The sequence below is a fragment of the Panthera onca genome, chromosome D3, assembly GCF_046562875.1.
Source record: "Panthera onca isolate mPanOnc1 chromosome D3, mPanOnc1 haplotype 2, whole genome shotgun sequence".
Taxonomy (NCBI): Eukaryota; Metazoa; Chordata; class Mammalia; order Carnivora; family Felidae; genus Panthera; species Panthera onca.
In genome coordinates this window covers 40093113-40113517 of record NC_138350.1, presented here as the reverse complement: position 1 = coordinate 40113517, position 20405 = coordinate 40093113, and the positions used below count along the sequence as shown (strand labels likewise).

The window sequence follows — 20405 nt, the reverse complement described above, 5'->3', positions numbered from 1 at the left end:
TAAATAAATAAACTTAAAAAGAAAGCATTAAAAAAGTCTTCCAATAGATACTGCCAAAAGACTGAAGTTTTTCTCTCTAAATTGTAAGAAGTCAGCATCCTGGCTTACTGTGCAGTAAAACTTGTCAGGGGGAAAAAATTGCAAAACTCCTCCCAGGGGAAGGCCAAAAGAAAATGAGTGCCCAAACTGTGCATGGCAACATGAAGATCTTGGTTCCTAAGCCAGGCAGTTGATTTAATTTGTGTCCTTACTGATGGCAGTGTGTGCTTCAATTATAAATTCCCAAAAAGTGATTTTTAACACATGGAATAGCTAGAGAAGACTACTTCTAGTGATTTTTAAAATTACTTTTTAAAAAACAAACAGAGGGCTATTTTCATATTTGGCTATAAACTGAAATAATGATCAAATAAAGACTTAATTATATTTAAGTGAAATGTCCCCCATGTATTACTTCTAAAGGGCTGAGTCTACTCTACTGAAAGTTGCAGACCATATTTTAGTTCTACTCCTGATAACATATGATGAATCCTTACCATCCATTATTGTATAACAAATAGTGAGAAAGTTCTCTCATTAAAACTTAAGAAAAGACTAACACCTAAGAGTGTGGAGGTTGAGGCAGTGTTAGAATACACGGCATGGTTGAGTCACAGAGAGAGTACAAATAAGAAAATTTCTGTATATCTGTGTTGTTATGAAGAGGAAAGAAATGACAGAGGTTGACTAAACCTTCCTTGCTATTTGCATAATATCTATTTTGGAGGCATGATGGATTATTCATATTAATCATTCATTGTCTGATCTGTAATCCCTTTTAAAAGGAAGTGAATCATCCATATGCTTGCTGTTTATTATACTAGAGGCATGATTTAAGTTTACAACAGAAAAAAAATATTGCTTAGGTCAAGAATTGTGAGGTTTGTTTTTATTAAACTGAAAGATTTTACTTCATTGCAAAGGAGTTACAAAACTGAAAGAATATGAATAGTATATAATTAGCTTAGCTGTTTTCTCAATTCCACAGCTAGCCTTTGTGCAGTAACACTTCATCCATCTGGAACCCTGCCCAAAACCAAGAAGTAAGGAAAACAAGCCCCTAAGTGGCAGTGCTGATGTGACAAAGTCCACACACTAGTATTCCTGAACACTCACTGGAGAATTCTGTAGATCGTCACTTGGAATCTGTTTAAACTTCACTTCGAGAAAGTTGGTTGGTTGGTTTCTGTCAGCAGATTAAACCCCCAAAGCACAGGGAAGCAAAAAACTACTCTCAGCAGGTACACTGAGAATAAGGAAAATGACAGCAAGAGAGGAGGCAGAAAACATAAATGGAGGCATAAAGGCATATTTAAAGAGGGACAAATGGCTCCTCACTCCTTAATGACATCATTGTATTCCAACACTGTACAATAAATAAGGTTGATCTTGATGGCCCTGAGTCACACCGAAAGAGGTAAATAAGATTCAGTACACTGCATCCAAGGTTGAAAAGTACATACTAAAATGTCCAATCTATTTCAAAAGACTTTTTATCAAAGAGTTTTAGAATGTATTTTCAAATCTTAATGCTTCAGCAGTAAATTCTCAGGTAAATAGAACAACTGGGAATTTAAAACAATAATTTGTTCAGGTTTTTTTTTTATTGAGGAAAATTTAGTCTATAACATATAAGTTTCACAGATGGCTAACAGACACATGAAATGATGCTCAACATCACTCGTCATCAGGGAAATACAAATGAAAACCATGATGAGATATCACCTCACACCTGTTAGAATGGCTAAAATTAATAACACAGGAAACAACAGATGTTGGTGAGGATGTGGAGAAAGGGGAACCCTCTTGCACTGTTAGTGCAAATGCAAACTGGTGCAGCCACTCTGCAGAACAGTATGGAGGTTCCTCAAAAAGTCAAAAATAGAACTACCCTGTGACCCAGCAATTGCATTACTAGGTATTTACCTAAAGAATAAAAAAGTACTGATTTGAAGGGACACATGCACCTTGACATTTACAGAAGCATTATCAACAATAGCCAAGGTATGGAAAAAGCCCAAATGTCCATTGACTGATGAATAAATATAGAAGATGTGGTGTATATATACAATGGAATATTACTCAGCCATCAAAAAGAATGAAATCTTGCCATTTGCCACAACATGGATGGAGCTAGAATTCTCCAGTGAGTGTTCAGGAATACTAGTGTGTGGACTTTGTATCATGCTAAGTGAAACAAGTCAGTCAGAGAAAGACAAATACCATAGGTTTCACTCATATGTGGAATTTAAGAAATAAGACAGATGGACATAGTGGAAGGGGGAAAAGAGGAGAGGGAGGAAAACCGTAAGAGATACTTAACTACAGAGAACAAACTGAGGGTTGATGGAGGGGAGGGCAACAGGGGATGGGCTAAATGGGTGATGAGTATTAAGGAGGGCACTTATTGTGATAAGCACTGGGTGTTCTATGTAGGTGATGAATCACTAAATTCTACTCCTGAAACCAGTATTACACTATATGTTAACTAAATAGAATAAATAAAAACTTGACACAAACAAATAAAAACTGCTGAGAACCAGACTTTAAAAGGAAGGAAGGAAGGAAGGAAGGAAGGAAGGAAGGAAGGAAGGAAGGAATAAAGAAAGATTATATAAGGTTCAGGTATGTAACACAAATTTAATATCTGTATGTAGTACAAAGTGATCACCACTAAAAGTCTAGTTACCATCCATCACCATGCAATTGATCCCCTCTACTCATTTTTCCCACCCCCACCCCTGTTCCCCTCTGGTAATCTCCAATTCATCTTCTGTACTATGAGTTTGCTTTTGTTTTGTCTGTTCATTTAAGTTTTTAGATTCCATATGAGTGATATCATATATCTGTCTTTCTCCATCTGACTGACTTCACTAAGCATAATATCTTTGAGGTCCACCCATGTTGTCACCAATGACAATATTGCATTATTTTTATGGATGAGTAGTACTCAATTGCATATATATACCACATCTTCTTTACCCATTTATCTATCAGTGGACATTTAGGCTGTTTCCATTTCTTGGCTATTATAAATAATGCTGCAAAGAACAAAGGGATGATTATATTTTTTTCAAATCAGTGTTTTTGTATTCTTTGGACAAATACCCAAAAGTTGAATGCTGGATTATATGGTAGCTCTATTCTTAATTTTTTAAAGGAATTTTCCATATTTTCTTTTCCACAGTGGCTGCACCAATTTACATTTCCACAGTGTTTGAGGGTTCTCTTTTCTCCATGTCCTCTCCAACATCATTATTTCTTGTCTTTTTGATAATAGCCATTCTAACCATTGTGAAGTGATATCACATTATTGTTTTGATTTGCATTTCCCTACTAATTAGTGATGCTGAACATCTTTTAATGTGCATGTTGGCCATCTATATGTCTTTGGACAAATGTCTAGTGTATTCAGATCCTCTGCCCATTTTTAAAAATATTTTTAAGTAATCTTTACACCCAGTGTGGGGCTTGAACTTACAACCCTGAGATCAAGAGTCACAAGCTCCACCAACTGAGCCAGCCAGGTACCCCTCTGTCCATTTTTTAAATCAAGTTGCTTGTTTTTTGTTGTTGAATTGTATGAATTCTTTGTATGTTTTGAATATTAATCCCTTGTCAGATACATGGTTTGCAAAAATCTTCTCCCATTCTGTATGTTGTCTTTTTGTTTCGATGATGGTTTCTTTCACTAGCAGATTTTTAGCTTAATGTAATCATTTTTTTTCTTTTTTGGCTTTTGTTTCCCTTGTCTTTGGAGTCAGATCCACAAAAACATTGCTAAGACCAATATCGAGGATCTTACTGCCTATTTCCTTCCATGAATTGTATGGTTTCAGGTCTTGCATCCACATCTTTAATCCATTTTGAGTTAATTTTTTGTATGGTGTAAGATAGTGATCCAGTTTCATTCTTTTATGTGTGGCTGTCCATTTCTCCCAACACCACTTATTGAAGATATTCTCCTTTTTCCATTGCATGTTCTTGTCTCCTTTGTTGTAAATTAATTATCCATATATGTGTGAGTTTATTTCTGCACTCTCAATTCTGTTCCATTGGTCTGTGTGTCTGTTTTTATGCTGATACCATACTGTTTTGATTCCTATAGCTTTGTAGTATTTTTGAAATCAGGGAGCATAATATCTCCAACTTTGTTCCCCTTTCTCAAGACTGCTTTAGTTATTTTGTATTTTTGTGGTTCCATGCAAATTTTAGGATTACTAGTTCTAGTTCTAGTTCTGTTAAAAAGTGCCATTGTAACTTTGATAGGGAATGCACTGAATCTGTAGATTGATTTGGGTAGTATGGACATTTTAACAATATTAATTCTTCCAATCCATGAACATGGTATATCCATTTGTTTGTTTCATCTTCAATTTTTTTCAATATCTTAAAGCTTTCAGAGTATAGGTCTTTTACCTCTTTAGTTAAATTTTTCCTGGGTATTTTTTATTCCCTTTTTTTAATGTTTTCTTATTTTTGAGAGAGAGAGACAAAGTGCAAGTGGGGGAGGGACAGAGAGAGAGGGAGGCACAGAATCCAAAGCAGGCTGCAGGTTCTGAGCTGTCAGCATAGAGCCTGACAGGGGGCTCGAACTCATAAGCTGTGAGATGATGACCTGAGCTGAAGTTGGATGCTTAACCAACCGAGCCACCCAGGCACCCCTTAATGCAATTGTAAAAGGGACTGTTTTCTAAATTTTTTGTTCTGATAATTTGTTAGTGTATAGAAACACCACAGATTTCTGTATGTTGATTTTGTATCCTGTTACTTTACTGAATTCATTTACTAGCTCTAACAGTTGTGTGTGTGTGTGTGTGTGTGTGTGTGTGTGTGTAGTCTTGTGGGTTTTCTATGTATAGTATCATGTTATTTACAGACAGTGACAGTTTTACTTCTTCCTTTATAATTTGGATGCCTTTTATTTCTTTTTCTTGCTGTGGCTAGGATGCCAACTACTATATTGAATAAAACTGGTGAGGGTGAGAATCCTGGTCTTATTCCTGATCTTAGAGGAAAAGCTTTCAGCTTTTCACCATGGAGTATAATGTTAACTGAAAGCTTGTCATATATGGCCTTTATTATGTTGAAGTACATTCTAATCTATACTCACTTTGTTAAGAGCTTTTATCATAAATGGATGTTGAATTTTGCCAGATGCTTTTTTTGCACCTGTTGAGATGGTCATATATTTTTTTATCCTTTATTTCGTCAGTGTGGTGCATCATGTTTATTGATTTGTGGGTTTTGAACCATCCTCATGTCCCTGGAATAAATCCTACTAGATCATGGTGGATGATTCCTTTTAATGTATTGTTGAACTTGGTTTGCTAAGGATTTTTGTTTAGGATTTTTGCATCAATGTTCATCAATAATGTGGGGCTGTAATTTTCTTTTTCTGTGGTGTTATCTGGTCTTGGGATCAAGTAATGCTGGCCTCATAAAATAAATTTGGAAGTGTTCCCTCCTCTTCAATTTTTTGGAAGAGTTTGAGAAGGATAGGTATCAAATCTTTGAATATTTGATAGAACTCACCAGTGAAGCTGTTCTGGCCTGGACTTCTGTTTGTTGGGAGGTTTTTGATAACTGATTCAATTTTCTTACTAGTAATTAGTATATTTTTTATAGCTTCATGAATCAGTCTTGTATGGAAGATTGTATGTTTAGAGGAATTTGTCTATTTCTTCTAGGTGGCCCTCTATGTTGGTGTATTATTTTTCATAGTCTCTTATGATCCTTCATATTTCTGTGGTGTCAGTTGTAACTTCTTCTAATTTTGATTTCTAATTTTGTTATTTTTCCCTTCATGAGCATAGTGAAAGGTTTGTCAGTTTTGTTTACTTTTTCAAAGAACCAGCTCTAAGTTTCACTAATCTTCTGTATTTTTTTCCTAGTCTCTATTTCATTTATTTCCATTCTGATCTTTACTATTCCCTTCCTTGTACTTACTTTATGCTTTGTTTGTTCTTTTTCTAGCTCCTTTGGGTGTAAAGTTAGATTGTTTATTTGAGATTTTTCTTGTTTCTTGAGGTAGACCTATATTGCTAAGGTATTCCCTCTTAGAGCCATTTTTGCTGCATCCCCAAGGTTTTGGTATGTAATTTCTGGTTTCACTTGTCTCTAGGTTTTTTTTTAATATCTGCTTTGATTATTTTGATGACCCAGTGGTTGTTCAGTAGCATGTTGTTTAATCCCCACATTTTTGTAATTTTCTGAGACTTCTTCTTATAAATGATTTCTAGTTGCAAGCCATTGTGGTCACAGAAAATAGTCGATGTGATTTCAATGCTCTTGAATTTATTGACACTTGTTTTGTGGCCTAACATGTGATCTATCCTAGAAAATGTTTCATGTGCAGTTGAGAAGAATGTTCAGTTGCTTTTAGATGGAATGTTCTGTATATATCTACTGAGTCTCTCTAGTCTAATATATCATTTAAGGCTGATGTTTCCTTATGAATTTTGTTTGGATGATCTAACCATTGATACAAGTGTTAAAGTTCCCTACTATTATTGTATTGCTATAAATTTTTCCCTTTAGGTCTGTTAATATTTTCTTTATATATCTTGGTGCCCCTATTATGGGTGAATATATATTTAAATGCCCTTGTCTATTATTACAGTCTTTGTTTTAAAGTCTATTTTTTTCTGGTATGAGTATTGCTACTCCAGCTTTCTTTTCATTTCCATTTGCATAGAATGTCTTTTCCCATCCCTTCCCATCGGTCTTTGTGTGTCTTTAAATCTGAAGTGTATCTTTAGATCTGTAGACAGCACATAAATGGGTCTTGTTGGGGTGTTTTTGTTTGTGTGTGTGTGTGTGTGTGTGTGTGTGAGAGAGAGAGAGAGAGAGAGAGAGAGAGAGAGAGAGAGAGAGAGAGAGAGAGAAAGCAGGGGAGGGGCAGAGGGAGAGGAAGAGAGAATATTAAGCAGGATCTACAACCAGCCCAGTGTGGAGCCTGATGCAATGCTAGATCCCATGACAGTGAGAGCAGGACCTGAGCCAAAATAAAGAATCAGATGTTTAACTGACTGAGACAGTCAGACGCCCTAAAATGGGTCTTGATTTTTTTTTAGCCATTCCACCACTCTGTATCTTATTTTTATTTTTTAAAGTTTATTTATTTATTTTGAGACAGAGAGGGAGAGAATGAGAGAGAGAGAGCAAGCACATGAGCAGGGGAGTGGCAGAGAGAGAGGGAGAGAGAATCCCAAGCAGGCTCTGCACCATCAGCGTGGAGCCTGACGTGAGGCTCAAACCCACGAACCATGAATCGTGATTTGAGTCAAAACCAAGAGACAGATTCTCAACTGAATGAGCCACCCAGGTGCCCCTTCCACCACTCTATCTTTTGATTGAAGAGTGTAGTCCATTTACATTTAAAGTAATTATTGATAGAGATGTTCTTATTGCTATTTTGTGCATTGCTTTCTGGCTATTTTCTAGTTCCTCTCTGTTCCTTTTTTCTTCTCTTTCTCTCTTCCCTTGTGGTTTGATGGCTTTCTTCAGAATTATATTTAGGTTTCTTCTCATTTTTCAAATGTATTTACCATAGGTTTTTGCTTTGTAGTTACTGTGAGGTGCATATATAATTTTCTATGTATATAACAGTGTGTTTTGAGCGATAGCAACTTAAATTTGAACATATTCCAAAACTTTACATTTTTCTCTCACCCACACATTTTTATTTTTGATGTCACATTTTACATCTTTTTATTTATGCATCCCTTAACTGATTATTGTAGTTTTAATTAATTTTAACTATTTTTGTCTTTTAACCTTCATACTTGCTTTATAATGGATGCATCCACTATCTTTACTACATATTTACCTTTTCCAGTGAGATTTTTACTTTGTTATATATTTTCTTATTATTAATTAGTGCCATTTCTTTTTGGTTTTGAGAAGTCTCTTTTACATTTCTTGTAAGACTAGTTTAGTGTAATGAACTTTAGCTTTTGCTTATCTGGAAAACTCTTAATCTCTCCTTCAATTCTGAATGATAACATTGCCAGGTAGAAAATTCTTGGTTGAGAATTTTTTTCTTTCAGCACTTTGAATATGTTGTGTCACTCTCTTCTGGCTTGCAAAGTTTCTGCTGAAAATTTTGCTGATAGCCTTATGGGCTTTCCCTTGTACACAATAAGTTGTTTTTCTCTTGCTACTTTTAAGATTCTCTCTTTAATTTTTAGCCTTCTAATTACAATGTGTCTTAGTGCGAATTTCTTTGGGTTCATCTTATTTGGAACTCTCTGGGCTTCCTGAACTTGTATGTCTGTTTCCTTCCCCAGATTGGGCAGGTTTTCATCTGTATTTCTTCAATAAGTTTTCTGGCCCTTTCTCTTTCTCTTCTCCTTCTGGGACCCCAATACTGCAAATGTTATTCCTCTTGATGTTGTCCTAGAGATCCCTTAAGGTATCTTCATATTTTTAAATTCTTTTTTCTTTTTACTACTCTGTCTGGGTGAGTTCTATTGCTTTGTCTTCCAGCTCATTGATCTGATATTTGGCTTCATCCAGTCTGCTGTTGAATCCCTCTAGTGTATTTTTCAGTTTAGTTACTATATTCTTCAGCTTTGTAACTTTGATTTGGAATTTTCCTTATATTTTCTGTGTCTTTGTTGAGGCTCTCACTATGTTAACTCATTGTTTACCTGAGTTCAGTGAACCTCTTTATGGCCATTACTTTAAACGCTGTATGAGGTATAATGCTTACCCGTTTCATTAATGTCTTCTTCTGATGTTTTGTCTTATTCTTTCATTTAGAACATAATCTTCTGTTCTTTAATTTTTTTTTCCTGACTCTCTGTGTTTGTTTTTATGTATTAGACAAATCAGCTACTGCTCCTGGTCTTGAAGGAGTGGTCTTGTGTAGATGTCATGTGGAGCCCAGAAGTGCAACCCCTTCTGACCACCAGAGCTAGATGCTCAAGGGACATTCCTTTTTTGGACTGCATGTACTCATGTTCTGTGGCAAGTCTGTGTCTACAGCTGGGCTGTGGGCGGGGCTGGTGTCTGGGCCAGCTGCAATATATGGCTGTGCTGTGGCATTGTTCAGGTGTCTGAATGGCCAAATTTGATCCCAAACTCATGCAACTTGAAGAATAAGAAAACCCTGCTTAGTTGCTGTCTCAATTGTCCCAATTACTGAGAGAAGACTATAGAATTATCTTGTTAACTTATTCTGGAGAACTAATTTTCATAAAGTAGTTGGAGGTCTTTTGTGAAAATATGAAGTGAAAGAAAAGATGCTATTTTAAAGTCCCAGGTGATATATGTGTTTCTACCTTAACCTATAAGTCTTACATCATTACGTTATAGCTGGGTTCTAACATAAGAAATGTACTAATTTATACTTTTAGAAAAAAATATGATAATTTTTTGGAAGTCTTAGATTAAAATTTATAATTTGAAATTAAGTAATTGCCTAGAGAGACAAAATGAGAAGGATTAGATGTAATGTAAGCTAGTATCTAAGAGAGTTTCCTCATCTGTGAGACTTTTCTTGATTAATCATGTCAAAGTACATGGTAGACTATATATATAGTGGGCAGAAAAAGAGGCATGAACATTCTTCAGTTTATGCACACATAATTTTGGCTATAGTAAGTACTATTAGTTGATTTATATAGATAAAAGGAAAAACAAAAAATAAAGCTATATTTGGCACTTAATGTTTAAAAATCAAATACTTGCTAAGACCTGTACTTGATTGGATCTCATTTTTCAAAAAGTAATATTCATGTTTCATTTATCAACAACAGGATTAAAGTATAAAGAGCAGGGGTTTTGTGTTCCATATTTTCCATATATATTACATTTGCAAGGGACTGGATTGAAAAAAACAGATTTAAAAGAAAAATGTCAGTTTAGAATTGCAATGTTTGCCTTATTCAAACTTATCTTGGTAAAGATTAAGTATAATACCAATATTTTGATAAACAGACAAGTGAAATAAAAATACCAACAAGAAAGTATTCTAATCACAATGGGTTTCCTACTTAATTTTATACCCAGATTTGAAAGCTTGATCTCTTCCATGACAAATCAGTAACATGTCAACTGGCTAAAATTATCTCTCTAGAAGTAATCATCATCTCAAGCTTTTGAAAAATCAAATTCACTACAAATATTTCAAATACTAGTTATATAAGCCTATTTCTTGAACTCTGTAACAATTCTCATTAGGACATTGTGTTTAGTCAAAGTAACACTTCAAAGAAAGAATGCAATTTAAAAACATTTTGTAAACAGAAAATAAGTTCATTGTCTTAAAATGCTTAGCAAGTTATAGCTTGTTCTTATTTGTCACATCAATTACAATGTTGATGCTATCCAATCTTTCAATGCTTTTCAAATTCAAAGCTTTCCATTACTGTTTAAATTAATTTGTTAACATAGTTCTTTGAATAAAGATATTTTTAAAGAGTGACTTAGTAAGCCAAGTACTTTACAATAGTACCATAACAGGAGATTGATTGGAAATTCCTTTGGAAAAAAAGGTAGAGTTTTCCTGTGTTCAGGGTTTACAGAGAAAATGGTGTTTTGGGAAAGTAATTTAAAGAAATTATATGGGACAACAAAGAATAAATGTGAGGAGTTTAAAACAAAAAGATATATCTTGGAAAATTGAAAACAACTGAAAAATGAGCTCAGAGTTTCTCGTATCTGAAAAGGAAGGACATGTTGGCTTGTATATTCCTCTTTGTATGAAAAAGGAAATCACTACGGTCATCTGGAAGGGCTAATTTTTCCACATATTAAAATCTAAGAGGAAGTTTATGGGGCACCTGGGTGGCTCAGTCGGTTAAGTGTCAGACTCTTGATTTCGGCTCAGGTCACGATCTCATGGTTGGTGAGATGGACCTGGTGTTGGGCTCTATGCTGATAGTTTGGAGATTGCTTGGGATTCTCCCTCTCCTCTCTTTCACCTCACCGAACCCAGGCACACGCTCTCTTTCTCAAAATAAATAAATAAACATTAAAAAAAAAAAATAAGAGGAAGTTCCGCAGTGGAATTCCTTAAATAAAGAAGTCCTTAAAATACACTGGGCAAAAAATTCCATAGCAATTTTCAAAAAGATATATGACATTCAAATGGGTGATTCTTTTTATAAATACTCTAGAAAAACAAGAGCAAAAGTAACGCCAGCATTTCTAATAGGCCCCAGGCTAATCCACCTAACAATGCCCGTGTAGAGGGACCTGGTGCAGTGTCAGAGTAAGAAAGCTGTAGCTATGACATCCTCGAATTTTCTTTTTAGAATGTCCCATGGCCTAATTGTTTTTTGTCAGGTACTGAGCTACTGTCAATTCACGGCTGAACTCATAAATGTCTGAAGAGCCACATTCTCTAAAGTTGATTAATGTATGATCAAAATGGTTCAGATATTTGACAGGTAGGCAGTAAATTTGATATGCTGCTGTCATATTAAAGGCTTCTCTGTGGATATTCTCATCTGGATGAAAGGCCATCTCACTTTCCCCCATAGCTGGCACTGGAAAAGTAGACCAAAATCTGTCAGGACTTAGATTTTCTCAAAAATGACCTGTGAATCTTTGAACATGAAGAATTTGGTTAAGAACACAAGATATTTGGCCATAAAAATGAGAGATTACTTTGGTCTAAAAAGGATTTAAGAAGAGTTGTCTTGAGTCAGCTGCCTCAATCCTACAGAAATCCTACATAGGGACACAGGGATATACCAGATTGTGTGGAATGGCATTTTAATGGTCCCTTCAGGCTTGCTACCACACTCAATATGTGAAAGAGTTAAGGTACAGCCCAGGGCTAAAATGAATGATTTGGAAATTAACTGTCCTACTTTTCTCTCTTCTTCAAAAAATGATTTAAAAAAATAAAATTTAAAAGCTAAAATGAAATCACAGTAAACTGTTCACTTTCCCATATATTTCATAATCTGGTATGCAGATTTTTTCATATAATTTAGTCTTTAACATCAGCATTAATAGATCACTTTTACAAGCTTTAGTTATTTGTCCTCCATGGTGTGTGTGTGTGTGTGTGTGTGTGTGTGTGTGTGTGTGTGTGTCTGGAGAGTGGGACAGAATAGAAACAGATAGAAATGAATTAATGTAATCAGCCACATATGATAACTTAGCTCCCTATGTTTAAGACCAGAACTACGGGGTTAACCTATCACTTTGCTGTCCACATTGTGGCCTCCATTACAAAATATCTAGCGTTAAGTTTATACTCTGTGGCTATAAAACAGAGTCATACTCACTGGCCAAAACATAGTAGTCTTTCATTATTTTTTTCCTTGAAATAAATGATTATCACACACCAGGTACTAGGCCCTCGAATACAGGGAGAAAAGACACAGTTTCTGTTTTGAAGGAGCCTACAGTGTAACACAGTTTACAACCCTGGTTTCATTCTAGAATTACCCAAACACCTAAACAAACAAACAAAAATGAACATATGCCCAGACTCAGTCCTGGAGATTCTGATATAATTGGTCTGCAATGGAGTCTGGAATGAAGTCAGTATTATCAAAAAGTTCCTAGCATGATTCTAATGTATACTGAATTTGAGAACTACTGTTTTAATGGGTGAAAGAGAACAGTTAATAAGCAAATACAAGTGAGTATTTCTAAATTACGCCAGTTGAGTCTAACAGTCAGCTTGGTTTCCAGCTTCAGAATCCTTTAAAACTCTACCTCCAGGCTACATTTGCTTTCTTGGTCCTGCCAGGTTCTAGGACCAAGCAAGTTTTAGAAACTGGAATTGGCTAACTCCACCCCAGCTCATTATTCCCTCTAGTTCTTCTAACTGCCTCCCTCCTAGTGACTAAGTCCTAACTTCTGGTAACCCAGGTCCTGCTTCGGACTCTGCCTTGTGTTTGGGTCCTCCTGCCCATCACCTGAATTCTCCTGCCTGCTGGTGAGTCACTGGTAAAAATACCTGCAGCCTGTACCACCAGTTATTTGTTGCTGGCCAGATCACCTGCCACACCTTGGCAGGTCTCTCTCTTATCTCCCATCTAACCAGGCTCACCTTACCTCCCCCTCCACCCAGGCCTGATGCAATCAGCAAGACACTATTCGAAAAATATCGAATATCGAGAATAGAAGTGCATCCATCTTATGTACCAACAAATCTACACTCAATATTTTACAGCGTATTCTTCTTTATAGGCTTTTCTAGCTTAATAGATTTCTTGGTAAAGCATGATACACTTAGTCCATTTTTCTGGATCATCATTAGCAGCACAAATGGACTTTCTGGCTGTGGCTGAGCTACTCTGCTGGCATATTCATTGACTTCAAAGGGAGACCAGTGATCCTCTCAGTCCTGGTGGATTAAGTTAACTTTTAACACAAATTCAAATTACACTTGAGGTATCTTGTTAGATGTATTTGAGTTTGCTGTTACATGATAAGCTTTATTTTCTATCTGAAATTTTAATAATGCATTCCAAAAGAAGCTGTTCTTCTGAAATAGCAATCCAAATTTCACATCCCAAATCTTGAAATTGATAACATGCCTTCCCACCCCTGCCCTATCCATTCTAACATAAAATAAATATCTGGGTAAAAATAAAATACTGGTATTTAACAAAATTATTAAATATAGACAACCTTACACTACACATAAGTTTTTACAGGGAGTTATGAAACCCAGTTTATAGCCTGTTCAGGTATGACAAATACTTTATGAATGTCTGTCATAGCTGTCATCTCACACCATGGTGTAAAGTCTGGGTTTTCCCCTAGATTGTAAGCCCAGTATACAATGATGATATCATATTCCTCTACTCCTGCTGCCCATGCAGCACCTGATTAATTGTAGGTGCTGAAGAAATCTATATTCCAAGAATGAATGTGTCTGTTGCATATGAACAAGTCCAAGTGTCTCCTGGTTTTGGGGCTTCTTCATGGTGAAGCACTTTGACATTGTGCATCGTAGGATTTTGTCCTAAGCTGTGAGCCAGAGAATGGCTTAATCTGGTGCTGTTTAGTGGATCAGTGTCTGCAGCTGCTCTTTGTAGTTATATTCTGAGAGTGGAATGGGCCCCCAAAATGACTTGTGTTGCTTTATTACAAATCAGTGAAACAAAACTCTTCACCCAGGAACTCACCAGAAGATCATTCTCTGGTGGTAAAATTTCCATAGTGATAGCTTTGTTAATGTCAGGCCGGGCCAGCTGCTATTCTGAGGCTATTGATGTGAAAATAAAAAGTCAATTTAACCTTCCTTCAGTTAATCTGATTTGGAATCCACTGCTTCCAGGGTGCTTTTAACTTATCAATGACTAGGTTAAGAGCTCACCTTCATGGTAACCTAAATGTTGTTCTTACAAGGGTCTGCAGTTGGATCCTTTTGCATGTTGGCCATTTGGCATTTTCTATTTCCTTACAGTGGGCAACTGCAGAGTCTGATTCCTACAGGAATATATATCCTGGTGTCTTAGTGTGTTGCCTTTTATGTGTGTTTCTAGCATTTTCCTATTTTCTTATGGGATTTTATAAAAGGTACTTATATGAGGTGTGGCACTCTCTCCAGACAACTTGCACACTTGTGTATAAGGTCACTTTTCACACCCCAGTCTTAGAGGGTAGTTATAAGAGTAGTTGAAAGCAGGTTATGAAGTGATAGGATGACAGGGGTAGATATTTCCTAAAAGTATACTTTTGGTATACTTTTCAAGTAACTTGTAGTGAGATCAAAGGTTTCTATGTTTACTTTCTTTCCTTGTCGTAAAAATAAATATTACATTACATACCCAGCCTTTATTTTAATCTGAAAATAACTGGTTAATACTTTTTTATCCTCTTTCATTTCCAATGTTTAAAAAATTTTTCCTTAATGTTTATTTATTTTGAGAGAGAGAGAGGGAGAGTGCAAGCAGGAAAGGGGCAGAGAGAGAGGGAGAGAGAGAATCATAAGCAGGCTCCATCCTGTCAACGTGAGCCCAACACGGGGCTCAGTCTCATCAATCATGAGATTATGACCTGAGCTGAAATCAAGAGTCAGATGCTTAACTGACTGAGTCACCCAGGTGCCTCATTTTTAAAATATATTTATTGATTTATTGGCACAATATCATGTTAATTTCAGGTGTACAACACAGTGATTCAATATTCTCATGCCTTAAGAAGTGATCACCTCAATAGGCCTAGTTACCATCTGTTAATATACAAAGTATACAAAATTATTGACGATATTCCCTACACTGTATATTACAGTGCTTCCTTTTATGTAACTTCTATGAACTGAAATATATAATAACTTTGAAAAGTAATAGAGATTAAACGACTAAATAATAATAATGTAATAATCTGAAGTTATTTGCACAGTAAACATTGTAAAATTTGTTTACATAATAAAGGGAAAGACTATCTTCTCTAGTCTAATCATGGTGTTTCTTGAAACTGGGAAGTGAAAGCGCCTCCACTCTATAGATCATCCAGTTAAAACTGCTGTTGGTTTAATCCAGGGATCAGCAAAATGTGGCCTGTAGGCTAAATTTGTCCCATTGCCTCCTTTTGTAGGGTCTGCAAGCTAAGAATGGTTTTTACATTTTTAAACAGTTGAAAAAAATCAAAAGATAATATTTCAAGACATGTGAAAATTATTTAAAATTTAAATTTCATAATACATGTAATATATAATGCACATGACTGGCACAATAAAATTTTATTAGAACACAGCCATGCACATGAGTTTATGTATTATCTATGGCTGCTTTTATGCCATGGCAGAGTTGAGTATTGTGACAGGGACCATATGGCCACAGAGCTGAAAATATTTACTATCTGACCTTTCACAGAAAACATTCACTGACCCCTGGCTTAACATAATAGTTACAATTATATAAATTCTGCTTTTGTTTAAGAATCATGCTTGCTCACTGGGCTGTTCCAACTTCTCCTATGACTGGGCAAATTACTCTTACAGGACTTAATGGCCAAGGAATAATGTCATAGGAATGTATACTTGAAACAGTCGATCCAGGAAGCATAATTTGATCAAGAACTTCCTTGTTTATAGGTGTAGACCAGAATAGCCCTGGATCATTTCAAACCTGGCTTACCCCTATCCTGAGAGCACCTTTGATGCAATAAATGACTCATGTCTGAAAGCCAAACTTATCAACTATTCAGCTGGCATACGTTGATAATTTTAAAAATTAGGAAAAACATAGAAGGTAAGGTTGAATGTTACTTTGGTATCTTACAAAGATGAGATTAACTTTAATTTTAAAAAAAGTAAAAGCCTACCTGGACGGGTTTCTGCCACAACAGGCCCAGCAAGGTCAGACGGCTTGCCGACACCCGCCTGATTTATGGCTCGGACACGGAACACGTAGCTGGCACCCTCCTTGAGGCCTTGCACCTGGAAGAAGCAGGTACAGAAGTGATGGGTGTTCTGTGTCATTTAAACAGAAGTGCTCTTCCTCTGTAAATACAATTTAGTTGTGTAGCCCAAGTTCTCCCATTCGTGGAACTATATCTCCCATCCATACTGAGATTGACCAGATTAAACTTTTTTTTTCAGGTTAAACTTTTTATTTATTAATTTTTATTTTTTTTAAATGTTTATTTTATTGGGGTGCCTGGATGGCTCAGTTGGTTGGGCGTCTGACTTTGGCTCAGGTCATGGTCTCCTGGTTTGTAGGTTTGAGCCCCGTGTCGGGCTCTGTATTGTCAGCTTTGAAGCCTGGAGCCCACTTCAGATTCTGTGTCTCTCTCTCTGCCCCTTCCCTGCTCGTTCTCTGTCTCTGTCTCTGTCTCTCTCTCTCTCGAAAATAAACATTAAATAAAAATTTTTTAAGTGTTTATTTCACTTTTGAGAGAAAAAGTGAGCACTAGCAGGGGAGGGGCACAGAGAGAGTAAGGGAGAGAGAATCCCAAGCAGGTTCTGCACTGTCAGTCCAGAGCCCAATGTGGGTCTTAACCTCAGGAACCATGAGATCACAACCTGAGCCGAGATCAAGAGTCAGACATGTAACTGAGCCACTCAGACACCCCAGATTAAACTTTTTAACATGTACATTTTTTTCTCCAGTTCAGACTTGAAAATTTTCTGAATATAAAATATCTGGAAGAGTGAATCTACATCTCAATGGGTATGGAGATTACAGGACATCTCTAGTTTTTTATGTCTATATTGTTTGGATTTTTCATTATGAGCCTGTGTCAGCTTTATAATCAGAAAAGTCAATAATTCTATTTTCACTTTAGAAACTGTGGACAAACTCTAAGATAATTTCCTCACAGAACATTCACTTCCCGGGTTGTGAGGCACATTCATTTTATATCAAGTCAATCTCTCTCTCTCTCTCTCCCTATATTTGTCTTTCTACTTTTTGTTTTTTTAAATGAGTGAACTTAACCATTCTTTGATAGGTTTAAACTCTATTATTTTTTCTTTCTGCCCCTCCCCCCTTTTTTTCTGGGCGTTTGATCCCCTTTGCTTGGCTTCTCATCCTTGTTTTGCTTCACCTGAGTCAAGTCCAACTTCAGCACTTGGGATCCAGTGCTGTGCAAACTGGGGAGGTGGAGATAATCCTGGCCATAAACACATACCACCACCATCCAGGATGTGTCTGACTTGCATTTTACACTATCCTTTGGCCTTCTGACTCATTTGGAGAACCAAACAGCATGCTACCTTCCTGCCCTTCCTTTACCTTTCCTCTTCCCCATGAAATGTGACCTTGCCTACCTCCTCAAGGTTTTGTAAGGGGCTGGGGAACTCACTGGCATATGCTAAGATGTCATGTTTAAAGGTCATCTCTCTTGGAAGATATATTTATGGGGACAGTAGATACCTTAACCTTTGAAAGTGGCTGACAGATGGTATGGACTTTAGTCCACAGTGGCAGGTCAATGGTAGAGATCTTTTAGAGCAGGCATACTCTGAATATCGTCCAAGGTCCACCTCTAGGCAGTGGCTTATTCTGCCAACAGGTATTTCTATATGACTATGGTGAAGCTACCCTTCATCCTAAGTAATAAGAGCTAGAATCATACACCCCACAGTTTCTGAAGCCCTAGTATAGATTCAGGGTCTCCAGGTACCAAGGGTGACATAGGGGAAAACATTCTTTGGAGATATCTATTTGGTACAAGCGAGATTCAGTGGCTTTAGTAGAACAGTCTTTGGTAGATGAAGTTAGGAATTTGTTCAGTTAGAGCACTTTAAAGGAATCTGGAAGGCAAAGGCACAGATAAGGGTGAGGATTAGGTCAAGAGTTGAGTGAATTCATTCCACTGGCCTCTGAGAGCTCATGTGACACAAGCATGAGGAAGCCTGTGAAGTGAGACACAGCATGACTCAAAGGAATCCACAGGTAAACACTTGCCGGCATGAACACTAGGAAAATAGCACACTCAAAGCAAAAACTATCCTCAGAAAAAAAAGAAAAAAAAAATCAGAGGTGGAAATGTGAAAGTCACCTTTCTAAGACTGTAAGTAACAAAAATGTGAGGTAGGTAAGTATAGGCAAGGAAGGAAAGAAGAGGGAGAAGGGAGCTTGTGGATGTTTTCCAGAGGTAGGCTAAGGGATTCAGGTTAAATAGAACCAAATTGCTTTAAGCATCAGAAACTGCCCCCAACCCCAGCCACTGCCAAATGGAAACTTACCAGGAGCCCAATAAATGAAACAGACCAAAGCAGAAATGTTGTATTCTATCTTGCTAATTTTAAAGTTAATACCATTAGAGGAGCATTTCTTCTTTAAAACAAAAAAGTGGTTCTCAAAATATGAGCACACTCTTACCCTCAGGTATGTGTTTTTAATAGCTGCCTCATTGAGTCCTCGCCATTGGTCATCTTTGGCACTGGCCTCCTTCAAGTCCACAAAGTAACCAGTGACTGGAGTCCTTCCAGAGTGGATCGGAGGCCTCCACTGCAGAACTAGGGAGGTTTTCCTGACTTCACTACACTTGACACTGTGTGGGGGTCCTGAGAAACAGAAAGAGACCAATACATAAAAATCATGATGTATATGAAAACATTCAAATACATGTAAATCTAGAACCACATTTAAAGTCTTAAAGCTGAATCCAGTGTTTTTCTTTTGTAAAATCTACCATTCCTTTAGAAATAGGTATTTTGTGGTCATTTCATATCAAGTTTACTCAATGGCTCTACATCAACCCACTCAGTCCCTTTATGAGCAGTAGGTGGTTAGGGGCCAGTTCAAGGTGCCCCTCAGAGGCTGGATGAAAATTTGCCTTCAAGGTGTCCTAGGCCCTGTGGTCCTCACCTTTCATCAGAACACTTTAACGTGGTTGCAGATTCAATTTCAGATTATTTTTCGATGGTAATCTGAAACTTTTCCTAAATCTCAAATAAGGAGGAAGAAAGCAACTCTATTTGATGGCATGTGAATATATATAGTAATATTTCTTTTATAGGAAAAAGGAATATATTACCAAAGAGCTCCCCTCTGGAGGGAAATCTTTCCCATAAAGCATATATCCCATCTAGGACTTAAACCAAACTACCATTACAGTTTACAAAGAACTTTCATCAAAACAGATACAATCAATCCCGTGAGCCCTGAATCTGTGCTAAACACTGCTAGATACTTATTTATTTATCTCATTCATCCTTAAGACCATTAACAGAAAGCTCAGAGAAGCCAAATAACTTGATCCACCTGTTCAGGAAGACAGAAAAACGTTCTCCCTGTCCATGTGCTCTTTGCACTCTTGGGAGAGTCCAAACCAGTAAGTGATTTCCCACATCTTTCCATGACCACCAGCTAGCTGGTGATATTTGCAGATGATATATTTTCTTTTTTCCTGTGCTTTAAAAAAAAAATAAGTGATTCCTAATCAATCAATTAAAATCCCCTGAACTGACTCACAGTGCCCTAAAAAGCCAGCTACACACACAGACTCTACCATGCTGTGCCTTGGCAGTTTGCAATTGATAGCTCAATATTTGTTGGGTCCTGCACCTTGGCTTAACAGTCACAGAACTGTGTCAGCCTTGCCTTCTGACAAGGTAAGAGGTTTAAATAATGTGGTGATATATTTAAATATTAACATCAATACCTTATACTAGTGTGTCATGTTCTGTTTTGCAAAGGGCTTTTAAACTATTTTCTTTTTTTTTTTATTTTTTATTTATTATTTAAAAAAAATTTTTTTTTACTTTTTTTTTTTTTTTGAGAAACAGAGTGAGACAAAGCATGAGTGGGGGAGGGGCAGAGAGAGATGGAGACACAGAATCTGAAGCAGGCTCCAGGCTCTGAGTAAGCGGTCAGCACAGAGCCTGATGCGGGGCTTGAACCCACGAACTGTGAGATCATGACCTGAGCCGGAGTTGGACGCTCAATCGACTGAGCCACCCAGGCGCCCCTAAACCATTTTCTTGTGTCATC

The 20405-nt window shown here is 36.8% G+C and overlaps 1 protein-coding gene across 2 annotated transcripts in view; it reads right to left on the bottom strand.

Annotated features, from left to right (window-relative positions):
• Nucleotides 1-20405, bottom strand: part of MYOM1 (myomesin 1) — a 140175-nt gene that overhangs the window by 30510 nt on the left and 89260 nt on the right. For both annotated transcript variants that reach the window (XM_078435390.2, XM_078435389.2), the window contains 2 exons: nt 18792-18976; nt 16288-16402 (listed from right to left, as the gene is read on the bottom strand). In XM_078435390.2, coding sequence (XP_078291516.1) covers nt 16288-16402; nt 18792-18976 — 300 coding nt within the window. The remainder of the gene's footprint in view (nt 1-16287; nt 16403-18791; nt 18977-20405) is intronic.